General features: G+C 48.5%; 2 protein-coding genes across 7 annotated transcripts; one reads left to right on the top strand and one right to left on the bottom strand.

The window, feature by feature from the left end:
* Positions 1-4: 4 nt before the first annotated feature.
* AKIP1 (A-kinase interacting protein 1) lies at positions 5-24417 on the bottom strand. Of its 6 annotated transcripts, XR_004053596.1 has the most exons (9): positions 24329-24417; positions 23881-24108; positions 23027-23107; positions 20602-20706; positions 18185-18265; positions 16025-16208; positions 3825-4048; positions 2413-2564; positions 5-813 (listed from the first exon to the last, which is right to left on the bottom strand). XR_004053596.1 is itself a non-coding variant. In XM_010384843.2 (6 exons), exons 2-6 carry the CDS (start codon positions 24100-24102, stop codon positions 16065-16067), a joined length of 633 nt encoding a protein of 210 aa, XP_010383145.1. In that variant the 5' UTR covers positions 24103-24108; positions 24329-24417; the 3' UTR covers positions 15991-16064. The 6 variants fall into 6 exon arrangements, 4 of the variants coding, with proteins under 4 accessions (XP_010383147.1, XP_010383145.1, XP_010383146.1 ...); XR_750313.2 differs by lacking the exon at positions 5-813 and having other exon boundaries at positions 1568-2564; XM_010384843.2 differs by lacking the exons at positions 5-813; positions 2413-2564; positions 3825-4048 and having other exon boundaries at positions 15991-16208.
* C15H11orf16 (chromosome 15 C11orf16 homolog) lies at positions 3654-14559 on the top strand. The gene is given in 6 exon segments (XM_010384855.1): positions 3654-3820; positions 6436-6592; positions 8768-9002; positions 9803-9844; positions 9847-10449; positions 14360-14559. Coding segments are annotated over 6 exon segments (1404 nt in total).
* Positions 24418-25462: the final 1045 nt, after the last annotated feature.

Here is a 25462-nt window from a genome sequence, read left to right as displayed (position 1 = left end):
CAGGCTGGTCTCGAACTCCAAGCCTCAAGCAATCCTCCCACCCCTGCCTCCTGAAGTGTTGGGATTACAGGTGTGAGCCACTGTGCCTGGCCACCATTACTGATTATTATCATTATCTTATTTTGTCCATAGCATCACCATTCTCTAGGTTCTCTAAGCTAGAAAACTTGGAGCTGCCAGACCTTTCCTTCATACCTGGGAAGGACAGTCCCTGCCCCGTTTCTTGGGGGGTCTGCCTTCAAAATGTATCTATTTCTGCTTCCATGGCCAGCTTCAGCTCTTCCTTCTCCTTTAACTCCCAAGTCCCATCTGTCCCCAGGCCCAGTCAATGACCCATCACACACTGTCTATCACATTCCTCTCCACTGCTATGCCTCTCTGAAGTCCTCCCCAACTTCCTATCCCAGCTGTTACTTGTTTCTTTATTTCATATAAATATTTCTCTTATGGTTGCTATCCTGCTATCTTTAAACACTTTACACACCTATCTCTGTCTTCTTCAGTAGACTGAAAGCTCCTTGAAGATAATTCATCCAGCCTTATTCATCTTCTATTCCTAGTACCCAGCAAAAAGCCTCGAATCAGGAAGGTGTCGGTGAATATCTGTTGTTATTGTTTTCTTATTCCAATCCCGTCACCTGTGTCTGGGTCATTGGTAGCAGTCTCCTGTCTGGCCTCCTGGGCTGTGTCCTCAACAGGCTCCACCCTCTCTCTGAAAGTATTTCATGTCACTTCGTCGCTTAAACTGCCTGATGACTGCCCTCTGAATGCCATCTTGTTTAAATTTATCAGCGTAGTTTTCAAAGTTCCCTACTGCAAAACAAAGCAGCAAACATAAGAAGTCGTGTTTTCTCACTTCTGCTTGCCAGCAACATTTCACAATGCCCCTGACTCTTACCACCGGCAGCTCTTTCGCTCTTTGAAAAGAAGCTTTGAAGACATGATAGGACAGAGTACACGCCCCTCTCCCTCCTCCACCCTGTCTCATGCCTGAGTCACTACATTCCTTAAAAGATAAACGACCCGAGTTTTGGCCTTTTCCTACGTGTAAGATAACATCTGATGGGGTTAGCGATGATGCCTTTGTAATCTATAACCAGAATTACTCTCACACCCAAACCCTGATGTGAGTCTGCTTTCATGTGACTTCTAAGCAAGTTCAGGGTGATTTTGCACATGCTGAACCCATTTCCCCCAAACAGAAAATCACTCTTGCGAATGTATCCTTCTATCTTCTCTCTTGCTTCCTACCTAAACTGGAATATTCTCCTTTTCCCCTCCTCCACTGAAATCCCTCTGTCTCATTCAAGAATCCTTCTTTAACTGCCAGAGACTTCATGGGTATTTTTTAACTTATTTTTTATTTGTTGAGACGGAGTCTCTCTCTGTCACCCAGGCTGGAGGGCAATGGCGCAATCTTTGCTCACTGCAACCTCTGACTCCCTGGTTCAAGCAATTCTCCTGCCTCAGCCTCCCAAGTAGGTGGGATTACAGGCATGAGCCACCACGTCCAGCTAATTTTTTGTATTTGTAGTAGAGATGAGGTTTCACCGTGTTAGCCAGGATTGTCTCTATCTCCTGGCCTTGTGATCCACCTGCCTTGGCCTCCCAAACTGCTGGGATTACAGGTGTGAGCCACCGCACCCGGCCATGGGTCTTTCTCAGACTTTAACTTTGTGTGCCAAATAACTTGGCCTCGGTATACAGTCCTGGGCAGCAGTCATTCTCCTGACTATTCTCCTGAAGTGATGCTCTGGAGGGCAGTCATTAGCAAAGAGGCTTTTGGTTGCAAGTAAGAAACAGCCCAATTCAAAGTGGCATAATCAATTAGGGGAATTATTGGCTCACACAGCTGAGGCCTAGAGTAGCAGCACTGCCTGCAGGTAGGACTCAATACTGTCACCAATATCCTATTTTCAGCTGGATGTGGGGGTGCATGTCTGGAGTCTGAGCTCCTCGCAAGACTGAGGAAAAAGGATCCGTTGAGTCCAGGAGTTTGAGGCCAGCCTGGGCAACCCTGTTTCAAAACCAACCAACCAACCAACCAACCAACCCTCTATTTCCTGAGGTCTATCCTCTCTTTCTCTGGGAATAGCTTCAGTCTCCCCAAAAGGCTGTCAGAAGCTCTCAGAACAATCAGCTTTCTTGTTCAGGCGTAGAAAGAAAGAGAAAGCCTATATCCCAGGATTCCCAACCAAAGTCTCCAGATTCCTGCTGATTGGAGAGGTTCAGGAACACGCCCTTGCCTAACCAACCCCTGGGGCCAGACGGGGATGGAAGGGGTGACTGACACCACTCTACTCCTGGAGGTGGTACCCTGGCCTCCCTATTCCCATGGATCTGCCAACTGTAACAGAACCTGGTAGAAGCGGGGTATGGATGTGGGGGACACCTCCAAACTTGCCTGCATACCAGGAACATAACCAGTGCGCAGTGACTGTCAGAGGTCTCCAAATACGAGCCCCTCCCATGAGCGGAATCTGGACTTCTCTTCCTTTGTTGCCAGTGTCCACATCTCTCACTCCAAATGGTCACAACACCTCTGCTCCTCAACGGAGTCCTACCTGTTACAGACAAACAGGCCCAACCCTTTGGTTATTTTGGTTTAGACTAGGGACAAATTCTACCCTAGAGTCCCCAAGCCACCAGTGGCTCCCCCACCCCTGCCTCTAGTGTGTACAGGGAGGAGGCCCTCAGTTTCGGTGGAGGTGGCTCCTCCCTCACAGGAGTCCCCTGGGATCCTTGAGGGCTTCCCACCACCAGACTCTTCTAGCAGTGGGGCAGCCTGAGTTTTGGAGAACTGAGGCTATGCTGGCTTTTCTCTCTCCCTCCTTCTCCTCTTCTCTCCAGAGGGAAACCTGGAGAACACCCCCTCCCCCATCACTTCCTGCCCCATCCCTGCCTCCAAAGGCCTCCTGTCGGCCTCTCTGCATGCTCAGTGCACTCACTGGCCACAGAGGACAGCGTCCCCAGGCTGCACCCACAGCAACCGGCATGGCAACCAGGAGTCGGTTGTGCTGAGGCCCTGAGCCCCAACTGTCAGAAGGGGCCTGAGGCTGAGGTGGAGGCTGGGAGTTTGGGGCTGTGGGTAAGTCCTTTTGGGGTCAGACCTGTGGACTTAGGCAGGGGCAGACCCTCACAAGGTTTGATCTTGGGCCCTGGTGGCAGCTGTCTCCTCTGAACGGGGCTAGAAAGGGGATAGACGGCCCTGAGAGCTCAGCTCACCTGGGGCCAGAACTAGCCTTGTAGGTGGCCGGGGAGGAGGAAGGAGGAAAAATACCAATGTAAATTGAGCTGCTGAATACGCCAGGTGCCTTCCATGAATTCTATCCTGAGTGTAACTGGAGGGCAGAGGTTAAGTGAGCACACAGCCAGCAGGTTGTGAGGGAGGATTTAAAGCTGGGCTGCTCTAAACTCACAGCTCTTGCTCTTCCAATCCCTCCCGTTTCCTGAGTGGAGGTTCCCAAAGCAGGTGACTCAAGGAGGAAACTGTGAGAGTTTGTGGGAGCAGGTGGGCCGTGCATGGACTCAACTGTCCCCAGAGTCAGCTAACTGCAGAGCTGAGCCCTGTCTCACCCAGGCGGCCACCGCTGGCTTTAAGCTGCAGCTCAGGTAATGGTGGTGCCTATTCTCAGGTGGATCCTCTGAAGGCCATGGAATCCTCCACGGGGCCCAGGATGCCTTTGCTCAAATACTGCAGCGTGGCCACAAGCCTGAAGGCCCCTGGCTGGGACGGTGCTGCTCCACTGTGGGACCTTTCCTTCACCTACCCCTTTGCCCTCCAAGCACCCTGGCTCACCGGGCACAAGCCCCTCGCAAGGTACCTGTCTCTGCCCCTCTGGAGGAAGTGGGTGCCCCTTTCTTTTTTCCTTTGTTCTTGGCTGTTGGTGGTAGACCTTGGTGGAGAGACTTGCTTCCTGAGAAGGCGGAAAGGGGTCTTCATTGTTTGGCTTATGATTGGTGTATCTCTGTGCGGTCTGTCATTCCAGCCTACACTGTGCTCCCAGAGCCCTCCAGGGTTGATCCGGCTTTAGCAGAGTTGCAGATGCTGCAGTTGGCATGAGTGAGAGAAGGCAGTTAGGGATAGCCAGTTACCAAATTTATAGCTCATTTTACCATCAACAATGAGACTTGGCTGGGTGTGGTGGCTCACGCCTGTAATCCTAGCACTTTGGAAGGCCGAGGCAGTGGATCACTTGAGGTCAGGAGTTCGAGACCAGTCTGACCAACATGGTGAAACCCTGTCTACTAAAAATACAAAAAAAAAAAAATTGGCTGGGCATGGTGGCTCACGCCTGTAATCCGAGCACTTTGGGAGGCCAAGGCGAGTGGATCACCCAAGATCAGGAGTTCGAGATCAGCCTGGCCAAGATGGTGAAACCTTGTCTCAGCTAAAGATATAAAAATTAGCCAGGCATGGTGGCAGGTGCCTGTAATCCCAGCTACTCAGGAGGCTGAGGCAGAGAATTGCTTGAACCCAGAAGGTGGAAAGGTTGCAGTGAGCTGGGATCGTGCCATTGTACTCCATCCAGCCTGGGCAACAGAGTGAGACTCTGTCTCAAAGAAAAAAAAAAAATTAGCTGGGCGTGGTGGCGCATGCCTGTATTCCCAGCTACCTGGGAGGCTGAGGCAGGAGAATTGCTTGAACTCGGGAGGCAGAGGTTGTAGTGAGCCGAGACAGCGCCATTGCACGCGAGCCTAGGGAACAGAGTGAGACTCCGTCTCAAACACAAAACAAAACCAAAAAAAAAAAAAAAAGAGACTTGCTAAGGGGGGGTCTCCAGGTGCCTCTTCAGGTTCCCTCAGTACTCTCAGTACTCCCTCAGTACTCCTCCTCTGTCCAGGATTTTCCTAAATAGGATCCTCAGTCCGCTTTCTAAAGCGTGGATACAAGAGGCTAAAGGCACCACAGCCTATATGCACACAAGGAGCGTGTCAGCTCCAGGGACTCGCATTCCTGCTGCCTGATCCATTCTGCCCACGTTAGGGACATGCCAGCTTGAATGATCCTTAATGGCTCCCTTTCGTGATTCACCCGGTGGACCATCTTGTTCAAAGCTAGAGTTAAGCATTGGACTTTAGATGCCAACAAGCACAGGAGGGAGGCTGAGGGGGGCTGAGGGTAGCTCAGCATGGGCCTGCAGGAGCTCCTCAGCACGAACAGCCTGGGTGCTGTGACGGCATGTTGATGACAGCAGGAGGCAGACAGGCCCCCTTTGCATTCAGCCTTGCCCACAAAGTAAAATGGCTTCTTCAAAAACCCAAACCCTGACTCAACAACTCCCCTAGACCAACTGGCCCTGACCACAACATTATCCGGAACTAGCATCTCCTTTTTCTGTCCCACAACCCCTTAGCTCCTCTGGGTTGTCCCTGCCCAAACACTTCCTCATCCCTCTGACCCCACAGCATCAAGTGGCATTACAATTTCACACCCTTGGTATTACTACCCAAGCTTCCATGTCTCATCCTGGAAACCCACACGCCACCTTAAGATTTACCTTCCTGGCACTATTTTTTTTGTTTTTTTTGTTTTTTGAGACAGAGTCTTGCTGTGTTGCTCTGTCACTAGGCTGGAGTACAGTGGCGCAATCTTGGCTCACCACATCCTCCGCCTCCCAGGTTCAAGTGATTCTCCCGCCTCAGACTCCTGCGTAGCTGAGATTACAGGCGCCTGCCACCACGCCCAGCTAATTTTTGTATTTTTAGTAGAGATGGGGTTTCACCGTATTGTCCAGATGGTCTTGATCTCTTGACCCCATGATCCACCCACCTCGGCCTCCCAAAGTGCTGGGATTACAGGCGTGAGCCACTGCGTCTGGCCCCTGGTGCTCTTTTTTTTTTTTTCGATAGGGGGTCTCACCTTGTCACCCAGGCTGGAGTGCAGTAGTGTCATTTCAGCCCACTGCAATCTCTACCTCCCAGGTTCAAGCAATCCTCCTACCTCAGCCTCCTGAGTAGCTGGGACCACAGGCTCATACTACCACACCCAGCTAATTTTTTTGTATTTTTGGTAGAGATGGGGTTTCACCATGTTGCCCAGGCTGGTCTTGAATTCCTGAGCTCAAGTGATCCATCCGCGTCAGCCTCTCAAAGTGCTGGGATTACAGGCGAGAGCCACACTTTTCCAGTCTGTTGTCTAGTGTAGGAACAAGCATTAATTAACTTGAATGTATTAAGGCAAATTACCTTTTGGTTGCCTTGAACCAACTCCCAATCCACCAAGGATGGTTCCCTTCACTGTCCTCTCCTACTGCCCCTCCCGGAGGTTTATCTTATCCTTCTGGAAGTCATAGATTGCCACTTTCCATGTGGATTTCTGTTCCACATGCCTTGTGTGCTGTGGTGCACCTCAGATGTACTTGAGAAACATGTTTCTTGATGTGTTTAGGGCTTGTTACTCTCTATCCACTAATTCCATTTGCTTTTTTCCAGGCACACCTCTTCTTGCCCGTGTCTCCACATTGCCGACCCAGCATGGCAAGGGCCTGGCTGGCTGGGAAGAGCTGGAGATGCTGCCAACACATGGGTCCTGGCAAGACAGGAAGCAGATGGCTTTTACTACTGGGCTCAAATAAAGCCTGCTCCTGAGGCAAGTCTCCTGACCCCCAGTATCTTCCTGGCATGCTCCTCTGGGTGGCCCTGTCATACCTGACATGCCTTAGCTGTGTGCGTCTAGCAGGCTGGTTTTTTGGATAAGCACAGCTCTCTCATGGCCATGTTGTAGAAGTGAACATGTAATACCACTGAGTGCGTTAGTTTGCTAGGGCTACCTAACAAAGTGCCACAAACAGAGTGGCTTAAACCACAGAAATGTGTCATTTCCCATTTCTGGAGGCTGGAAGTCCAGGGCTTGGCAAGGTTGGTTCCTTCTGAGAGCTGTGAGGAAGAATCATTCCCATGCCCCGCTTCTGGCTTCTCATGGCTTGCTGGCAGGCTTTGGTGTTCCTCAGCTTATAGAGGCATCACCTTGATCTCTGCCTTTACCTTTACGAGGCGTTCTCCCTGAGTGTGTGTCTGCCCACATTTCCCCCTTTATAAGGACATCAATTACACTGGATTAGGCACCTGCCATATTCAGTCCTCATCTTAATTACATTTGCAATGACCCTATTCCCAAATAAGGTCACATTCTGGGGTCTAGGACTTCAACATATGAATTTGGCAGGGGGCAAGGCATGGTGGCTCATGCCTGTAATCCCAGCACTTTGAGAGGTGGTGGTGGGACGACTGCTTGAGGCCAGGAGTTCAAGACCAGCCTGGGCAATATAGCGAGACCCTGTCTCTACAAAAAATTTAAAAATTAATCAGGCATGGTGGCACATGGCTGTAGTCCCAGCCACTTGGGAGGCTGAGGCAGGAGGATCACTTGAGCTCCAAACTGATGGCACCACTGCAATCCAGCCTGTGGGAGGAGAGTGGAGGTGGGGCACGGGACACAATTCAATGCATAACAGAGAAGAAAATGTACTTTAAAAGTACTTTGTTGAGGAAAATTCCGTGTGTTGAATGAACACCAGCCTAAGGGAAAGAGGAATGAGATGTGTTTGCTCACATGCATGGGTGTGTGCTGGTACACAGAGAAGCATACTCCTGCCATGCTGGGGGCCAGGCTTGGCCTGTACTTCAGTGGCTACTCACTTCTTTTTTTTTTTTTTTTCTTTTTTTCAGAGTCAAGACTTACTTTGTGAATGTAGATTCATGAAGGGAAGACTAGTGTAAATTCTTTAAAAATATGAATTTCAGAATTTCCAATCAAAAGTCAGTTTTTGGCCTGGTGTGGTGGCTCATGCCTATAATCCCAGCACTTTGGGAAGCCAAGAAGGGTGGATTACCTGAGGTCAGAAGTTTGAGACCAGCCTAGCCAATGTGGTGAAACTTGTCTCTACTAAATATACAAAAATTAGCCGAGCAAGGTGGTGGGCTCCTGTAGTCCCAGCTGCTTGGGAACCTGAGGCAAGAGAATCGCTTGAACCCAGGAGGCGGAGGTTGCAGTAAGCCAAGATCATGCCATTGCACTCTAGCCTGGCTGATGAGTGAAACTCCATCTGGGGTGGGGGGGGAAGGTCAATTTTCAAGTAATATGTGAATTAAAATGAAATTCTAGCAAAACTTTGCTCCAATATAGTTTCTGTCCAGTGATTTGGTAAAATAATTTATAACCAGTTTATTTCTCTTCTAAATTACAGAGTACTTGAAACAGCCTGTACTTTTAAGTAGCTGCATCACTGTTCTCTCGCTTTTGCTATTCACTTGCTTAGCTAACCCTTTCCTCATCGACTGTAAGGGCGGTGCTGAGGGCAGCTCTGTGGCCACAATCTCTCCTCGCCTACATGAGCCTCACAGGTGAACAACCATCCATCCCTGGTTGGTCCTGGACACAGGAGCGGCGCTTCTTGGGGGTGCTGGAAGGAGGGGATTGCATTGAGAAAAGGTCCAGGGAGGACCCAGGTTACTCCTGGCAATTGCAGGTCAAAAATTTGGTAGGAGGAAAGAAAACCAGGCAAAGGAAGGGAATGGAAAGGGAGAGGCAGGAAGTGTTGCCTGAGGAAGAAAGAGATTCAGGGAAGCCCAACCGTGCCACACAGCCTGCCTATCTCAGTTATGACTGGCTTGAAAGAGCATCTGCCTCATCCCTTCTTTAGGTGCCTGTCACTGTTTGGAAGGCAGTCCCTGGGCCTGGTTTGGGGGCATCGTAGGGAACCTGGGTGCTCCCTCTTGTACTTTGTAATGCCGGTTCTTATTCTGAGTGTTTTCTTTCCCACAGCTGGAGAGACAGGGGGTCCTGCTTGTGGAATTTGAGGCTCCTCTTGTCGCAGGCCCAAAGCTGCCAGCCCAGCAGCAGAGAGTGGTCTTAGAAGAGGATGTCATTCCTCTCTCACCATTTGTAGGATACTTACTGAGACCAGGGGCCAAGGTGCTGACACTCTGGGAGCCAGGACAACAGCAGTATGGCCCTGGCACTGTTCTTTTGGGCTTGGAGATGAGAGATCCCTGGAGAGGTAAGAGAAGCTGCTCTGACTCATCAGTCCCCAGAAGGAGCCAGGCTATAATCAGGCCAGAGGAGAGAGCCAAAGGTACGTCTACAGCTTAGGAGTTTCTAAGGCATTAAGAAGAGAATTTTTACCCCCTTGCCTGCTGCTTAATCTTGAGGCAGCAACAGATGCCTCAAGATGCACACTGTATCTTTCAGATTATATAATAAAAAAAATTGTAATCAGGGTAAGTGGCCTAAAACTCTATCTCTATGTTGGTCAGCTAAACCATGGTTTAGCTACTCACGACTCAGCTCTCACCAGGTCCTCCAGGGACCGGACAGTCATCTTCTGCACGGTCAGTCAGCACCACTGTAATTCAGAGAATGACAGAATGAGGCTTCTACTGAGAATGCATTTTGGTTTTAACAAGAAAAGTGAGCCCCTGCAGGCCACTGTAGTCCAGGAAGCAGGGAGGCTCAGGCAAGTCCTCGGGAAGTGGAGGTAACTATGATGCAGGTGAAGGATGTTCCTGGCAGGCTCTCCACGGAGAGGTGCATGTGAGGAGCCAGGCAGCCAGAGTACAGGGGCTGGGCTGAAGCTCTGCCTTTGCCTGTGTGGATAGGAGAGGCTTTATCCCACGATTAGGAAGTGGAAGCTACTTGGGAGGCTGAGGCAGGAGAAGGGCTTGAGCCTGGGAGGTTGAGGCTGCAGTGAGCTATCACTGTGCCACTGCACTCCAGCCTGAGCCAGACCCTGTCTCAAAAAAAAAAAAAAAAAAGGTAATTGATAATTATAACAAAATTTTGCCATTTTTTGTTATGTAGCATCAAAGGAAGAAGAAATCACTGTTCATTTCTGGAATGGCAAAGCGCTAAAGTGCCCCTAGGTGGGGTCCAGTCGGTGTCCCTGGCCATCTGGAAGAAGGCTGTGGAGAGGCTCCACAAGTCTTTCACCAGGGAGCACCCCAGGCCCCTTCACTGGGCTCCATGCTGCTCTCTGCTGGGGCCAATCACTGGGCGCATCACTAACGAGCTTCCTCCGGGCGCTCCATTCCTGTGCCCTCTCTGCCACCCTCATGCCTGCTGCCAGCTGCTGTGCCAGGGCTGCCTCTGTGGCTGCCCCCCATGTGGCACCACTTGGTGGCCTCTAACCAAGACCTCAGAAGTCACAGCCAGAGAACTTCCAGAGTTGGAGCCCCCAGCACAGCTTTTGCCCCTGGAAGGTCCTAAAGAGGAAAAAGTAGCAACATACGCTCCCCTGGCTGTTTCTTCCTCCTCCTCCTCCTCCTCCCGTGAATAAGACAATGTGGAGAATGATCTGGAGATGGGCCCTCCCCAGAGACTGATGGTAAACAGTGCAGTCAACACAGATCCCATCCTTCTTGAGACTCCTTTGAGGCAGAGTGGCCTCTGCCAGCCTGAGTGGAGGTATTGGAGGAGAAACGGGCCTGAGCCACGCCCTGGGAAGCCAGGTATGCCAGGGGAGTAGACTTGCCTTCTAAGGCAGGGGCTGGGGCCCCGGCTCCCTTCCCTCCCACATGTCCCTTAGGAATCTGATGCACGTGTCCACTCTGTTGGGACTACAGTAATCCTTGGGAGTCTGGTCATGCTGAAGAGGCGGCTGTGGGAAAAGGGAAATAGCAGGTTTCCATTTCAGCTATGAGGCCCACAGGAGCAGAAGGATGAAATGATCTTTGTGCTAAGGTTGCATCCCTATTTAATACCTGCCTTTTTCTTTCTTCACTAGTCTCTACTGACAGGGCACTGCCATTGTCTGTTTTTAGCCCCCTCCTTTTTTCTTGGAGGCCTTGGTTTTCCTCTAGATGAACAGTACAAATGCCTCCAAGTGTTGATGAGAGTTGATGCACTGAAGCACAGAAACTGGTCTTAAGCATTGGTCATGAGGCCCCACTCTCCTGCTGGAGGCCCCACTCTCCTCAGTAAGTGAGCGGGGAGGACCTGGGCACTGTAATGTGCTTCTTATCCCTCATGGCCAACAGGAAAGCCGTGTCCTGTTGCTGCTGGCAGTCTGCAGCCAGCCCCACACTGCATCACCTCCAGCTGAGAACTGTGTGGCGGGCCCTGCTAGGTTCGGGGAGCCCGTTCTATCTAAATTCCCAGTGGAGCCCGGAAAGAGCAGAAGCCTGTCAGAGCTGTGTGAAGGAGGTGGCCCTTGACAAGATTCTGGGGGTCACTGAACATATCTGGGGCAGGGAGGCTGTGAGGTGAAGGAACACCAGTGCTAAGGGCTTAGATCTCTAGGCACTGCCCACACTGGGACCCACTAGGGTTCCCTGGTTGAAACCATAGCCCTATTTCTAGCACAGTCACTGAGCCAGAAGGACTGCTTAGCCCATGAGAGTTTGTTGTTGTTGTTGTTGTTGTTGTTTTTGAGACAGTCTCACTCTGTTGCCCAGGCAGGAGTGCAGTGGCATGATTTTGGCTCACTGCAACCTCTGCCTCCCAGGTTTGAGTGATTCTCACGCCTCAGCCTCCCCAGTAGCTGGGATTATAGGTGCATGCCTCCATGCCTGGCTAACTTTTGTATTTTCAGTGGAGATGGGGTTTCGCCATGTTGGCCAGGCAGGTCTCGAACCCCTGGCCCAAGTGATCTGCCTGCCTCGGCCTCCCAAAGTGCTGGGATTACAGGCATGAACCATCAAGCTGGCACCAATGAAGATTTCAATCTTGCCCCAGGGGTAACGACTTTATTAGTGTTCGGTTCCAGAAAGTTGAGAAATTGTTTGCAAATGAGAAGCTTTCCTGGTGGGTGACTCCTCTGAACCCCTGGGCTTTGGGAGGGGAGGGGTATGTCTGCTGCACTTGGATTTTATATGAGGATTTTCCCCCTATATCTCAGAGACCCAGCTGTGCTCTTCCTCCACTCTCCAGGAAGAAACTTTATATTGAAAATATAAAATGGGGAGGTGGGTCCCAGACTTCTGTGAAATGGGTTACTCCCAATCTTGCAATGGCAAGCCTTGGCAGCAGCCACTCAGAAATGGTGATTTCGCCGGGTGCAGTGGCTCACCCAGCACTTTGGGAGGCCAAAGCGGGGGCGGATCACTTGCAGTCAGGGGTTTGAGACTAGCCTGACCAACAAAGTGAAACTCTGTCTCTATTAAAAATACAAAAATTAGCCAGGCGTTGTGATGCACGTCTGTAATCCCAGCTAGTTGGGAGGCTGAGGTACCAGAATCAGCTGAACCCTGGAGGCAGAGGTTCCAGTGAGCCACTACATTCTAGCCTGGGTGGACACAGTGAGACTCTGTCTCCAAAAAAGAAAGAAAGAAATGCCAGTTTCTTTCTCCATTTGAAAGAAATGCAGCTATGGAGAATTTAGCATGAAAACACTAGAGTTTGGCAGCATTTTCTTTATATTATCACTTGTAGAGAGGGCATAAAGAAAATGGTACCAAACTCTAGCGTTTTCATGCTAAATTTTCCATAGCTCCCAATGTCTCTTGCTCCAGCAGAGCCTGGAGAAAGAAAAGCTGTACCTACCCAACAGAAAAGGGTCTGTGGGGAGCAACTGAGACAATACCAAGCCCAGCATAGGGGAGAGGGACAACCAGAGGGGCCACGGGCGCCAGACATGCCCTAGGTACCACATCTGTGTTCGTATTGCTGTGGCTTGCTCCATAGCAATCTCTAGAAGGGTTCCAAACCTGATTAAGTCCAAACAAATTTCCCCTGGCCCTAAGTTTACACAGCTCTTACTGCTACTGCCCAAAGCCACTTACACCTACAGTCTCTCTCCATCACCACATTTAAACAGATCCACTCCAAAGTTATTTTCTCCCCTGAAATAAATTCTAATAATCAACTATAAAGAAGAGAACTATAGTATCTTCAGGTAGTTGGCTCAGCTTTCCCATTAAATGCTGGATCTTGTGTTATGCTCTAGGGAGAGTTCCTGGGGCTGACCCGTGAGCATTGTCAGCATGTTCCCAAATACATGGAGAGCATGCCTGAGAGGGGGTGTGGAGACATGGCCATCCCCAGCCCTCACCACACATGTGGTCACAGCTCACTAGTTAAGAGAAGAACAGAAAATCACATGTAGGTCAGGGCTGAAACAAGGCAAACACCAGCGCTTTGCTTTTCTCCCCTCCAGGTTTTGTATCTTTTAAAGGAAATATGCTGTTTTGCTTCTCCTAAACATGCTTGATGTTTAATCAGTTCCTGCTCTCAGGACTTGATATCCGTTCTGTCGAGTGCTGATGCTCAACACTCAATTTTGAGCTTTGCCTCTCACAAAAGCTCTTGCATAGGTTTCTCTTTCCTCCACACTTTCCCTTACTTTGTTACAGGCAGTGAGAGGTTACAGTTAGATGCTAACAGTCCTAGGGAGGCCAGATTGTCAGTTGCTGGCAGGGAGGTGCTTTCTGCCTCCTTTGCTTATAACTGAAACAGGATTTAATCTGTAGTTGTAAAAGAAACATAAAAAACATTCCTTCCCTTTTAGATTGGTCTATTCCTCAGGAAGTCACATCTCCCATTATTTTTGTTTTGCCCCAATATTTTTTTTTTTTTAATTTTTAGAGACAAAGTCTCACTATGTCACCCAGGCTGGAGTGCAGTGGCACGATCATAGCTCAAACTCCTGGGCTCAAGCAATCCTCCCGCCTCAGCCTCCCAAATAGTTGAGACTACAGGTGTGCACCAAAGCACCCAGTTCAATTTCTTAAAACTTGTTTTTCCATCAGCTTGTAGTCTCTTCTTTGTGGTCCATGTTATCAGTGATCAGTGAAGGTGTCGAAGCTCCTTTAACTGGTGGCAGTCAGTTACCTTTACTTGCCCTAATGGCAGTTTAGAAAACACATCCAATAACTTCTTCACTACTCCAAATCTTGGGTATCAGGTAATGTTTCCCAAAAGCATAAGGGCCAGAAATGATAAAAATTTTTTTCTCTAAAAATAGAAAACATTACATGGACACATTGCATGATGGTAAAATAGGCCAAGTGTAGTGGCTTACACCTGTAATCGCAACACTTTGGGAGGCTGAGGCTGGAGGATCGCTTGAGCCCAGGAGTTCAAGACCAGCTGGGCAACATAGTGAGACCCTGTTCCTACAAAAAACTAAAAAATTAGCTGAGCATGGTGGTGTGCGCTTGTGGTCCCAGCTACTGGGGGCTGTAGTGAAGAGCGGGTGGCAGGTGGGAGGATGGCTTGAGCCCGGGTGGTCGAGGCTGCTGTGAGCTATGATCATGCCACTGCATTCCAGCCTGGGCGATATAGCAAGACCCTGTCTCAAATACATAATAAATGAAAACAATGCTGTGGGCTTACAGATACTTCAGTGCTCCTTGTTTTAGTTGTACTTATCCCATCAAAATGGTGGCATATTCAACCTAAGTAATTGACTTTTGGGTTTAGGAACAAGATATTCCAACATCTGGAAAGAAGAAAAGGATCACAAACAGCAGAGAGCACAAACTGTAGTAGTGGGGACTACCACAGAGCTGGTCTTGAAGGCAACCAACAAGAAGCCACTGCAGACCCCACCAGGGGAAGCTGAACACAGAAAGCAGAGTCAGAGCCTTGCAATAGGTCCGTGGAACAAGAATTCCCCTTAGACTAAGAGCCCTGAGGATCTAGGTAAAGCAGAATGGCTGGAAAGGGGCTTCCTAAGGACTTCTCACATGGGTCTTAGACCTTTTGGGTCACATCCCCTTTGAGAACAGTAAAACCTATGACCCCTTGTCCCAGAAAAATGCACATACCCTCAATTTTGCATGTAATTTCAGAAGGCTTATGGAACCTATGAATTTAATCACAGGCTTCTTGGGGGTGCAAGGATCCCCATTTAAATGGCCCTCTGTTCTATAGTATTGGGTAGGGGTCTGCTTTATTAGGCCCTCTGAATATGGAGTCTATTCCTCACTAAGAATGGTAATATAGCTCTACTTAAAACTTCATTTCCATCATATAAAATACTAGCACCTTTCCCAAGGAAAGGTGGAAAGGTTTGTGTTCAAAATGAGAGAACCAGGCAATGAAACTGGGAGATGTCACAGTACTGCTGTGGCAGCTTCAAGACATTTGGGACACAGCAATGATTTTTTTTTTTTTGAGACAGGATCTCACTCTGTCACTCAGGCTGGAACACAGTGGCGTAATCATGGCTCACTACAGCCTTGAACTCCTGGGCTGAAGTGAGCCTCCCATCTGAGTCTCCTGAGTAGCTAGGCACATGCCACCACACCTGACTAAACTTTTTACTTTTTGTAGAGATAGGGTCTCACTGTGTTGCCCAGGCTGGTCTTGATTACTGGGCTCAAGTGATTCTCCTGCCTTAACTTCCCAAAACGTTGGGATTACAGGTATGAGCCACCACACTCAGCACATCAATGACTTTTTAAAATCAGTGACTTTTGATTCTTAAAATTACAGTCAGCATAACAATCTATGGATTTTTTCCCCTTTTATAGGTAAAGAATAAACATGTATAACTTGAGGAGAGTTATACAGAGTGGCTGACAAGGCCTTCAACGGAAGGAGGCAGAGGACAGGCCACAGGTAACAGTCAAATAACCAGCAGTATCTCCACCCCACGAAGACCTCCCTGCAGACAAGCAGCAGGAAGGCACCTGTTGTGAGGGACATAGGAGTGTGGGGGTCCTTCCCTGGGGGTCCCTGCCAGGGCCCTGGTGAGACTGCTTTAAGATGCCTCTTCCATGGAAGAGAGGGTCAGCCTGCTTTGGGCAAACATGTCCACAGCCACTCTGCCACCTTTCCATAAAGCCTACAGTTGTACATGAGTGACATTCTGTTTTACCTTTTAATAAAAATGAATTCTCTTCATTTCCAGTCTCTTTATTATCATAATTAACCTCTACTTGGAAAGCAAGCAGTAAAACCTGTTCAGAGAGTGAATCATATTACTTTCAGGCAAACAAGCATGGAGGACTTCTACACCCCAAGTTACAAAAGGCACTGAAAGAGACAGACCCCAGCTCCTGGGAAGGCTGACCCAGTCAGCATTAAAAACAGGATTAATGTAGAGCTATCAAGAGAATCATATAGTGGCTTTATTCTTACTATTTAAAAAAAGGTGATGTGAAGGCAGTGATGGACGACATCACACAGGGAAGACCAGGTCCACACTTTGTCCAGAATCAACTGCTACCACATGAGTCTTCTTGGTTAAGTCATTTGAGCCCACAGTGACAGAATAGGTCCCTGGATATACTTCTATGTAGAGGTCCTTAGAGATGTTCTCAGCCTAGAAGGAAAAGAGGATATTAGCAGTTTAGAAATTTTATACCCCACTGCCACCATGGCCCCCCAGCAGGCTACCTGTGCATGCAGAGGTGTGATGGAATGAAGTGCTAATGTGGGAGACAGGTCCTGCTTTCAAGGGCTCAGCCTGCTCACATACAACACTGTCATTTTGGTAGGTCTCAGCCCTTCCTTATTTCTAGAACTGTGATAATACCTCAAAATAAGCATGCTGAAAATGCTCTGTAAATGCTAAAGTGTTACAGGAACATGAAGGATTATAAAAAGAACACTCTACTTGGAGTTAGGCAGAGGGAAAGGCTAGAGGCCACTGTTTTGGGGATCAGAAGTAGACAGTGGCACTTAGCACAGATGAGCAGTAATGGCAAGGTAATTGGGAGTGATGAGAGCCATTCTTTTAAACTGTGCTTTGCTAACTTCACTATTAGGAAGATAATAGGCATTTCTTTTGTCCTAAAGCTCAGAACAATTTGAGTGGATTCCATTTTGTCACTGAAGCAGCAATTCAGCAGGCTGACAAAACTCTCCCTTGGAGGACTGGTTCTCCCAGAGTACAAAACATTGGAAGCCAGAGTTAATGGAAAGATTTTTATTTAGAGCCAAACTGAGTACAATCAGTCTTCCAAGGGTAGACTTCACTCATGGCTGGGAGGCAGGTTACATCAGGTGTGCAGACAGAGGATGGGTCTCGGTTCAAATAACAAAAGGACAAAGTCACAAACCAGAAAAGAGCCTGTAATTAAGGGCCAGATTGACAGCTGGGATGCCATTACATGTTTGCTTAATGCTGAGAAGGGGCCACAGGCAAAAGCTGTCGATTCCACTACCACACACAGGAAAAGCCAAACTACTGACCAGCAAATTGCACTCAGAGGAATAAATGATCATGTTTACATTTTTATGAAATTTCCTCTATTCCTCCTACCTTGCAGATGGATTTGAAGCCAATTTTTTCCAAAGCTGTTTAATGTTGCATTCTTGCATGCCTGTCCAGTTACTGTAAAATTGGAAGTCTATAATCCTTTAACTGATGTAAATGTGTATAACAATGTCATTAACTATTTATTGGTTGTCAATCATGTAAATAGAAGTCACTTTTAGAAAATATGGTTGTATCAGAGTTGCAGAAAGCCAAGGATGCTTCATTTGCACACAAGGAGACATAGAGGTAAGGTTGGCATATGGCTGTAGAACTCCAACACTGTGGAACATCAGTATTACCAAAAGTCAGCAAGTGTTGAGAGGCGTCTAAGACTTAACAACTTATATTTGTACTAGAAACAGAATATTCTGAATTGTTAATAACTCTAGTACACTCCAAATCCTGACTAGTAGCAAACTGTATACAAACAAAAAGTAAGAAATGTATTGCGGCACCATGCTGAATGAAGTTCCTTTCCTCAGAATTCTAGCCCTTCCAAGTTCCAAAAAGGATCCCCTGGCTTCATGAACTAATGAGTACTTTATCCTAAAAATGAAAAACTCATCATATGTTTTTACAGAGAAACATTTGTGGAAAATGAGAACAAATGCCTTCAAATGTTGTGTAACCTGATCTCACCAAATGTGTATGTTTCAGAATTTCAGCAATGGTTTTCACTTTGTTAGCAGGAGGATCGTGCCCCTCCTGCTGCTTGAACAGATGGTGGAATTCCAACAGGACCCAGTGCCAGCCCAGCTGAGCTGTAGGAACTGAGATGTGAATACTTCACATTCTTTCCAACCACAACTATGAGTTCAGGCACAAAGAGTATCCCTGAAGCTTCGAGTGAAGGAAGAACACCAAGAAAACCCAATTTTACACTGAACCAAAATTTTGTGCACCCTTCTTAAGTGTAAGAACATCTCAACTTAAAAATACTATAGACCCAATTCAAATAGCCCTCTAAGAACCATGTCAACTGGTTCATGGAGTTGTAACAGTGGTGAAACCCAGTGCGTAAGCAGTTCTGTACTCACAGGCTGGGATGCCTCTGGAGCATACTCTGATATTTGATAGATGCCTCCAGGACCAAGGGATGTCTTTTTTCCATCTTTTCTCTGAAGAGACAAGTAGAACACTGAATTGTGCCCAAACTTTGACTTTTGGATTGTAAAGAGAAGTTTTCTTCTACCTTATGAGGAGTTAGTAATTGTTCTGTCAGCTTTTTCTAAGTTGTCATCTAAGTCATCAAGGCATTTTTAAGTGAATTCTATAAGGTATTTTTAGTCAGATGTTTATTATAATTTTCATTCTTACATGGGCTTTGGAATCAGACACATCTGAGTTTAAGTCCTATCTCTGCTATTTACTAAGAGAGATTAACTTCTTTTGAGCCTTGGTTTTCCAGTCTATAACATGGGACTCTTGGATTGCAGGGAAAATTTAAAATGCAAAAGTGACACTTAGGCTCTCAATACATTCTCTTCTGTGCTTCTTCTAGGAGTAGGGGTGGTCCTAGAAGGCAACAGGCTGACTGATAAAGCCAATTTCCCATAGAGGGAACTTACATTTTAAAAGGAGAGTTGGGAATGACTCTTCCCCACATGTACCTAAGTGCACCCTTTAGGGTCAGGTGCACTTAGGTGAGAGTTCAGGCTAGGCCAGAAAAGGGGGCTCAGGACTCAAGCTCTGGCACCACTACTCACCTCCCAGGCCAGGGGAGGCGTGTGGGAGGTGCTTCAAGTGTATACTCAGCCCTTGCTCATGTCCCTGTGTCCACTCTCCCATCTTGTCCTAAACTTCCTCCCTCTAACACCCCAAAATGGCTGACAGACCAAAGAAGTCAAGAATCCAACTTAGACTCCAGAATCGACTCTGGACTTCAGTTTGCTATCTTTGAGTACAAGCAGGTAGTTTAAAACAAAAGCAAAAATCTAGTCTCCTCAGAAACCACCACCACCTCCTCCTCCTTTGAATCAGTTCAATAAACAGAATCTTTGGCTTCCCCAGAATGACATGTGGTAAAAGGTAAGTTTGTAGTGAGGGGCCCGTAATTGTTACTACCTTTACAAAAAAGTATTTTGTTAAACGAGACCCCCGTCAGCACACTTCCCTTGTACTTTCTTTTTAAAAATTATGAAAGACATGGGCCAGGCATGGTGGCTGATGCCTGTAATCCCAGCACTTTGGGAGGCTGAGGCAGGCAGATCACCTGAGATCAAGAGTTCGAGACCAGCCTGGCCAACACAGTGAAACTCTGTGTCTATTAAAAATACAAAAATGGGCCAGACGTGGTGGCTCATGCCTGTAATCCCAGCACCTTTGGGAGGCCGAGGTGGGCAGATCACAAGGTCAGGAGATCAAGACCATCCTGGCTAACACGGTGGAAGCCTGTCTCCACTAAAAATACAAAAAATTAGCCGGGCATGGTGGCGGGCACCTGTAGTCCCAGCTACTCGGGAGGCTGAGGCAGGAGAATGGCATGAACCCGGGAGGCGGAGCTTGCAGTGAACCGAGATTGCGCCACTGCACTCCAGCCTGGGCAACAGAGTGAGACTCCGTCTCAACAACAAAAAAAGAAAAATACAAAAATTAGCTGGGCGTGGTGGCAGGTGCCCATAGTCCCAGCTACTTGGGAGGCTGAGGCAGGAGAATTGTCTGAACCTGGGAGGCAGAGGTTGCAGTGAGCCACGATTGTACCACTGCACTCCACGTTGGGTGACAGTGAGACTCCTTCTAAAAAAAAAAAAAGAAAATAAAAAATTACCAAAGACATGACAGTTATCACCTTACAGTAAAAAATGTAATTATTAAAAATCTTTTCCCCCAGCCTGGGCAACATGGCAAAACCCCGTCTCTATTAAAAACATTAAAAATTAGCTGGGTGTGGTGGCATGCACCTGTAGTCCCAGCTACTTGGGAGGCTGAGGTGGGAGGATCACCTGAGCCCAGGAAGTCAAGGCTGTAGTAAGCCATGATTGCTCCACTGCACTCTAGCCTGGGTGACAGAGTAAGACCCTGTCTCCAAAAAAAAAATCCTATCCCTAGATGTAGAAGAGGATATTTGGAGCTCTTTTTTTAAAAAAAATACAGAAAGGGTCTATGTTGCCCAGAATAGAGTGCAGGGGATAGTCACAGGGCCGATCATTGCATGCAACATGTTCCAGGCTTGGAAGCTCTTTTCTTTAAACCTGGCCGAGAATCCCATGGCCCAGGACTGCAGGTTCACCTAAAGATCCTACAGTAGCATCAATCTTATATTTTTGACAACCTCCTATTTCATGTTCATTGCTGTAAGTTCTCTAAGGTTATGAATTTATACATTTCTGTTAAGCCCTGTAATGCCAAGTCACACTGGCATCCAGTAACACAAAGTCTAGCAGGGGCTCTTGAATATAGGGTGTCATATCTTGGTAGACTGAAGGCATGGTGCCGGACAGTTGAGTACACTTACCTGACCATTCCCTATGTCCGAGCACATGTGCAGCTTCGACTTGCCTCTGTGATAACGATAGACATGGGTTGCCCCTCCTTCCTCTGGCACAGATGAATAATATTTCTAGAGAAGTAATGTCAAAGATGTTAGCTAACCAAATTGTCTTGTCAAATTTTCAAAAAACCCTGATATTTGGGCAGAGTACTGTTAAGGAGGGAGGCAAGAGAGCAAAGGTGAATTACCTGCCCTCTTGACAGGCCTCTGAAGTCATGCAACAAACCTTAGCCCACCCAAAGTGGCTGCAGAGAAAGAAATGCATTTGGCATCCTCGTGCTGCCACCTGCTGCCTCTGTAGGGCAAGAACGCTGGCTAACTAAGGTGGACAGGACCATGCTCTCTGCCAGGTTAAACAAATTTCACATCTTTGCCCCATGTCCAATGCACATATCCTTTCATTTCCTCCCCTAAAAAATGTGGATGAACAGTTCCACGTTTATTGTCTTAAGTCTCAGACAAGGACACAGGAAGAGACAGGTACATTTTCTTGAAATTTAGAAACACAGCAGGAAATGAAACATAAACCCAAGAGCTCTGCAGCCCCTTTCTCTGTGCTTCCCATGCGCAGAGGAGTGGAGGGAGAAGTCTCTAATCTATGAAGAATCTTCCAAAAGATCGGAAAACAGTTACATTTCTCTTGTCTGCTTCCTTCCTCCCCCTCAAAGTTAGCCTTAGACTTGCCCTTGATAATGACTAATGATGAAGACATCACAGCCCTGCTTGTTTTGAACACAGGGTAGGGACACTGTCTAAAACACATGTGACCAGAAGAATGAGAAGCTGGGGGAAGCACTTGAGGACACAGACCAAAAGATGTGTTTTAGTAGCTACTTCAAACTGTGGAGGCAAACCTAGTACACAATTCTTAATTCTATCTCTAGAAAGCCAAGGGGTTCTGAGGCTCCATTTCATAACAGAGACTTGAACTGAAGCATGAACAGAAAACCAAAATGAACAACATCAATTTGCTAAACCTTAAACCAAAGACAAATATTATTGCTTTTACTGAACCATGAACCAAGTGTTTAATCACTTTACAGTAGAGATGAAGCTATTGATTTTTCTAAAACCACTGAACAATACAAATAAGATAAAAACATTCCCTGAACTATTCCTCACTGGTTGGAGTCCTATTCTTGGAGTCAGGGATTCTTACAAAAGATGTAGAAAGATTAGTTTTTTGAGATCTTAACATATGAAACTGAAAAGCACGGCAGAAACAAGGTATTCTCTTCCATCTCCCTTGTGGATCAGCCTCCTTATAACCATGTAGGACTCATGAAGTGTTAAGGCTGCATGAGGCCAGAGTCTGCTGTAATTCCTAGAAGACAGCACCTTCCATGCAGGTAATCTCCTTGAATGTTTTCTGGCCTGCCTTCAACCTTCCCCGAGTATCGAAAGATGATTTGGCTGGTTATGGTGGCTCATGCCTGTAATCCCAACACTTTGGGAGGCCAAGGTGTGCAGATCACTTGAGGACAGGGGTTCGAGAGCAGCCTGGCCAACATGGTGAAGCCCTGTCTCTACTAAAAATACAAAAATTAGCCAGGCATGGTGGCACACGCCTGTAGTCCCAGCTACTGGGGAAGCTGAGGCAGGAAAATTGCTTGAACCAGGAGGCCAGGAGGCAGGGGTTGCAGTAAGCCAAGACTGAGCCACTGCACTCCAGCCTGGGTGACGCAGTGAGACTGTCTCAATTTAAAAAAAAAAAAAAAAAAAAAAAAAAAAGGCCGGGCGCGGTGGCTCACAACTGTAATCCCAGCACTTTGGGAGGCCGAGGCGGGCAGATCATGAGGTCAGGAGATCGAGACCATCCTGGCTAACACAGTGAAACCTCGTCTCTACTAAAAATTACAAAAAAAAAAAATTTGCTGGACATAGTGGCAGGCACCTGTAGTCCCAGCTACTATAAGGGTAAGGCAGGAGAATGGCATGAACCCAGGAGGTGGAGCTTGAAGTGAGCCGAGACTGCGCCACTGCACTCCAGCCTGGGTGACAGAGCAAGACTCTGTCTCAAAAAAAAAAAATTAAATTAAATTAAAATAAACAAATAAATAAACCCTAATATTTAACTTACTTGCTATGGAATTCAGCAAATAAGCTATTTTTCCCCCCACTAGACTGAAAGATCACTGAGGGCAGAAGACCTTTTTTGACTTTTCATAGCTATATTGTCAACTACAGAGTTAGGCATTCAATAAACATTTGTTGAGTGAATTCTAACTTGGATTTACCCCCTGGTTTAAGTCCTTGACTGTTTACAGTCTGACCATGAAGGCTGGGCAGGAGAAACAGGTAGTCTTCAGATTCTCCCTAAATTCCAGAAAGATCCCCATTGTGGCTATCAGCAGGTGATGGGACATAGCTTTGGTTCACACCAACTTACCCCACACTGACTTGAAGTATAGTCCATGAATTCAGCCATTGTTCTGAAGGAAGCACTAAGGGTTGGGGGTCTCTCTTCTCTCTATGTGAATAAATGGCACGTCACAGGTTAGATCTAGGATTCCCTACAGGAGAATAAAGCCATTTCGGAAATAGCCTCCTTTTTACTTTTCGAAAGGCTCTGCAAGTTTATGTTAGAAAGAACGATGTTACTGAGAAAGAATTCCAACTCTAAAAGATAGACATGCAATTTATCCAGGACCTAAGAGATAGGTTTGCAGGCTTTCCAGGCTTTCCTCCATTATCAGATGACAGCTGTAAGAATTTTTTTTTTTTTTTTTTGAGACGGAGGTTTTGCTCTTGTTGCCCAGGCTGGAGTGCAATGGCTAAACCTCTGCCTTCCGGATTCAAGCGATTCTCCTGCCTCAGCCTGCCTAGTACCTGGGATTACAGGAATGCGCCATCATGCCCGGCTAATTTTGTATTTTTAGTAGAGACGGGGTTTCTCCACGTTGGTCAGGCGGTCTCGAACCCCCGACCTCAGGTGATCCGCCGCCTCGGCCTCCCAAAGTTCTGGGATTACAGGCGTGAGCCACCGCGCCCGGCCTTTTTTTTTTTTTTTTTTTTTTTAAGTAACCAACCAGGGTTGAACACTACCGTTATTCTACAGCTACCCAACAAGAACCTGTCAAATGTAAAGAGTTTTGAAACGACTTTTCCATTCATTGTCCTGATCCTTTCCAGCTTCCGCTAAGGGGAGGTTTCCTCAGCTGCTTCTGCGCTGCGCGCCCCTGGCTCCCAGCGGGCTACCGCGGTGCGAATAACTGGGGCGGTCCCCGGCACGGCGACCCTCACCTCTCCCGGGAAAACGCGCTGCGGGCCGGCTGCCGGCTGTCTCTCTAGGTGGGGCGCCTCCCGGGCAAGGACCCCCATGCAGCCTTTGGGACGCTCCAGGGCATGCCAGTCCACCGCCCTCCTCTTGGCCCGCTCCAGCACTTCTAGAGCCAGCCTTGCTGAGCGCTGCAGGGAACGTCGGTCCACCCCATTCAGCGCTGCGGCCGCCAAACAGTTGTCCATGGCTCCCTGAGTGGGCACATAACGTACAAACGCCGGCGGGTCAGCTGGGCCGCCGCAACCCTGCTCCAAATCCGGGTGGGAGCCCCAGCCTCGACCTCCCTGGAGACCACCGCTCCTGGTCCGCCCCCAACGCAAACTCCAGCTGGAGCCTAGCCCGGACGAGGCCTAGCGCGCCCACCCCTTCCATTTCCATCTGCCTCTTCCGCTACTTAGGGAAGCCCCTCACCCGGCTCACTCGTCAAGGCGCATGCGCGCAGCGCTATCCCAGGAAGCGGGACCAGGCCTGTTGTTCCCGGCGGCGCCGGCGCAGTAGCGGAAGGCGGGAGAGGCGGGGCGGCGGAGAGGCGGGGCGGCGGAGAGGCGGGGCGGCGGAGAGGCGGGGCGGCGGAGAGGCGGGGCGGCGGAGAGGCGGGGCGGCGGAGAGGCGGGGCGGCGGGCTGCCAAACACGCCTTCTGTGCCGCGGCCGTGGCGTCTGCGCGCGGGTTGCCTTGTTAACTGTTGAGCGCTGGAGGCGGGGCGCCGGTAGCTGGGAGCCGGGGGCCGGGGGCTGGGGACCGAGTTGAGCCAGCCTCCCAGGACATCTGTCCGCGCTGTTGGAGGAACCCCTGGGTGTGAGGCTGGCCCTTAGAGGGCTACTGCGCTGCTTAACTTGATGGACCTGGAGTATAAAGGCAGTCGGTCTCCTGTTGGGCTAAAAAATTATGGGGTACCAGCTAGGTAGGCAACATCGCGAGAACCCGTGTCCACATACACACACACACACACACACACACACACACACACACACACACACACACACTCTAACCAGGAGTGGTTATGGGGTACCAGCTAGGTAGGCAACATAGCGAGAACCTGTGTCCACACACACACACACAGTAGGAGGAGTGGTGGCGCGCATCTGTAGTCCCAGCTACTCGGGAGGGTCAAGGTGGGAGGATCGCTTGAACCCGGGAATTGGAGGTTGCAGTGAGACGAGATCGCGCCACTGCACTCCAGCCTGGGCGACAGAGCGAGACTCCGACTCAAAAACATCATGGGGAATAAGGCAAGTGCCTCCAGCGCCTCTTTCTGCTTGGTCTACATTTTGGGGTGTCGCTACTTTTGTTTGAGGAGGTGATTAGGTCACACTGTGTGGCTGCCAAGGTGGCCTTTGGAGAAGGGAACAGCTCGAGATGGAGGCGAGACGGAGGCGGGGTTGTCTGCAGATGTTCCTGGCCCCCGGGGCAGAGGGCGCCTGAGGAGTTGTAGGGTCTCTTAAAATCCCTTACTGCAGCTTTCTCACACCTCCAGGGTTAAGTACGGATTCACACATTTTTGGAGACCTGTTCTCCTGGGGTCTGACTCCATCTTTCAGGAAGG

This window comes from Rhinopithecus roxellana, chromosome 15 (assembly GCF_007565055.1).
Source record: "Rhinopithecus roxellana isolate Shanxi Qingling chromosome 15, ASM756505v1, whole genome shotgun sequence".
Classification (NCBI taxonomy): Eukaryota; Metazoa; Chordata; class Mammalia; order Primates; family Cercopithecidae; genus Rhinopithecus; species Rhinopithecus roxellana.
Note: the sequence above shows the minus strand (reverse complement) of the source record. Positions and strands in the feature narration are given on the sequence as shown.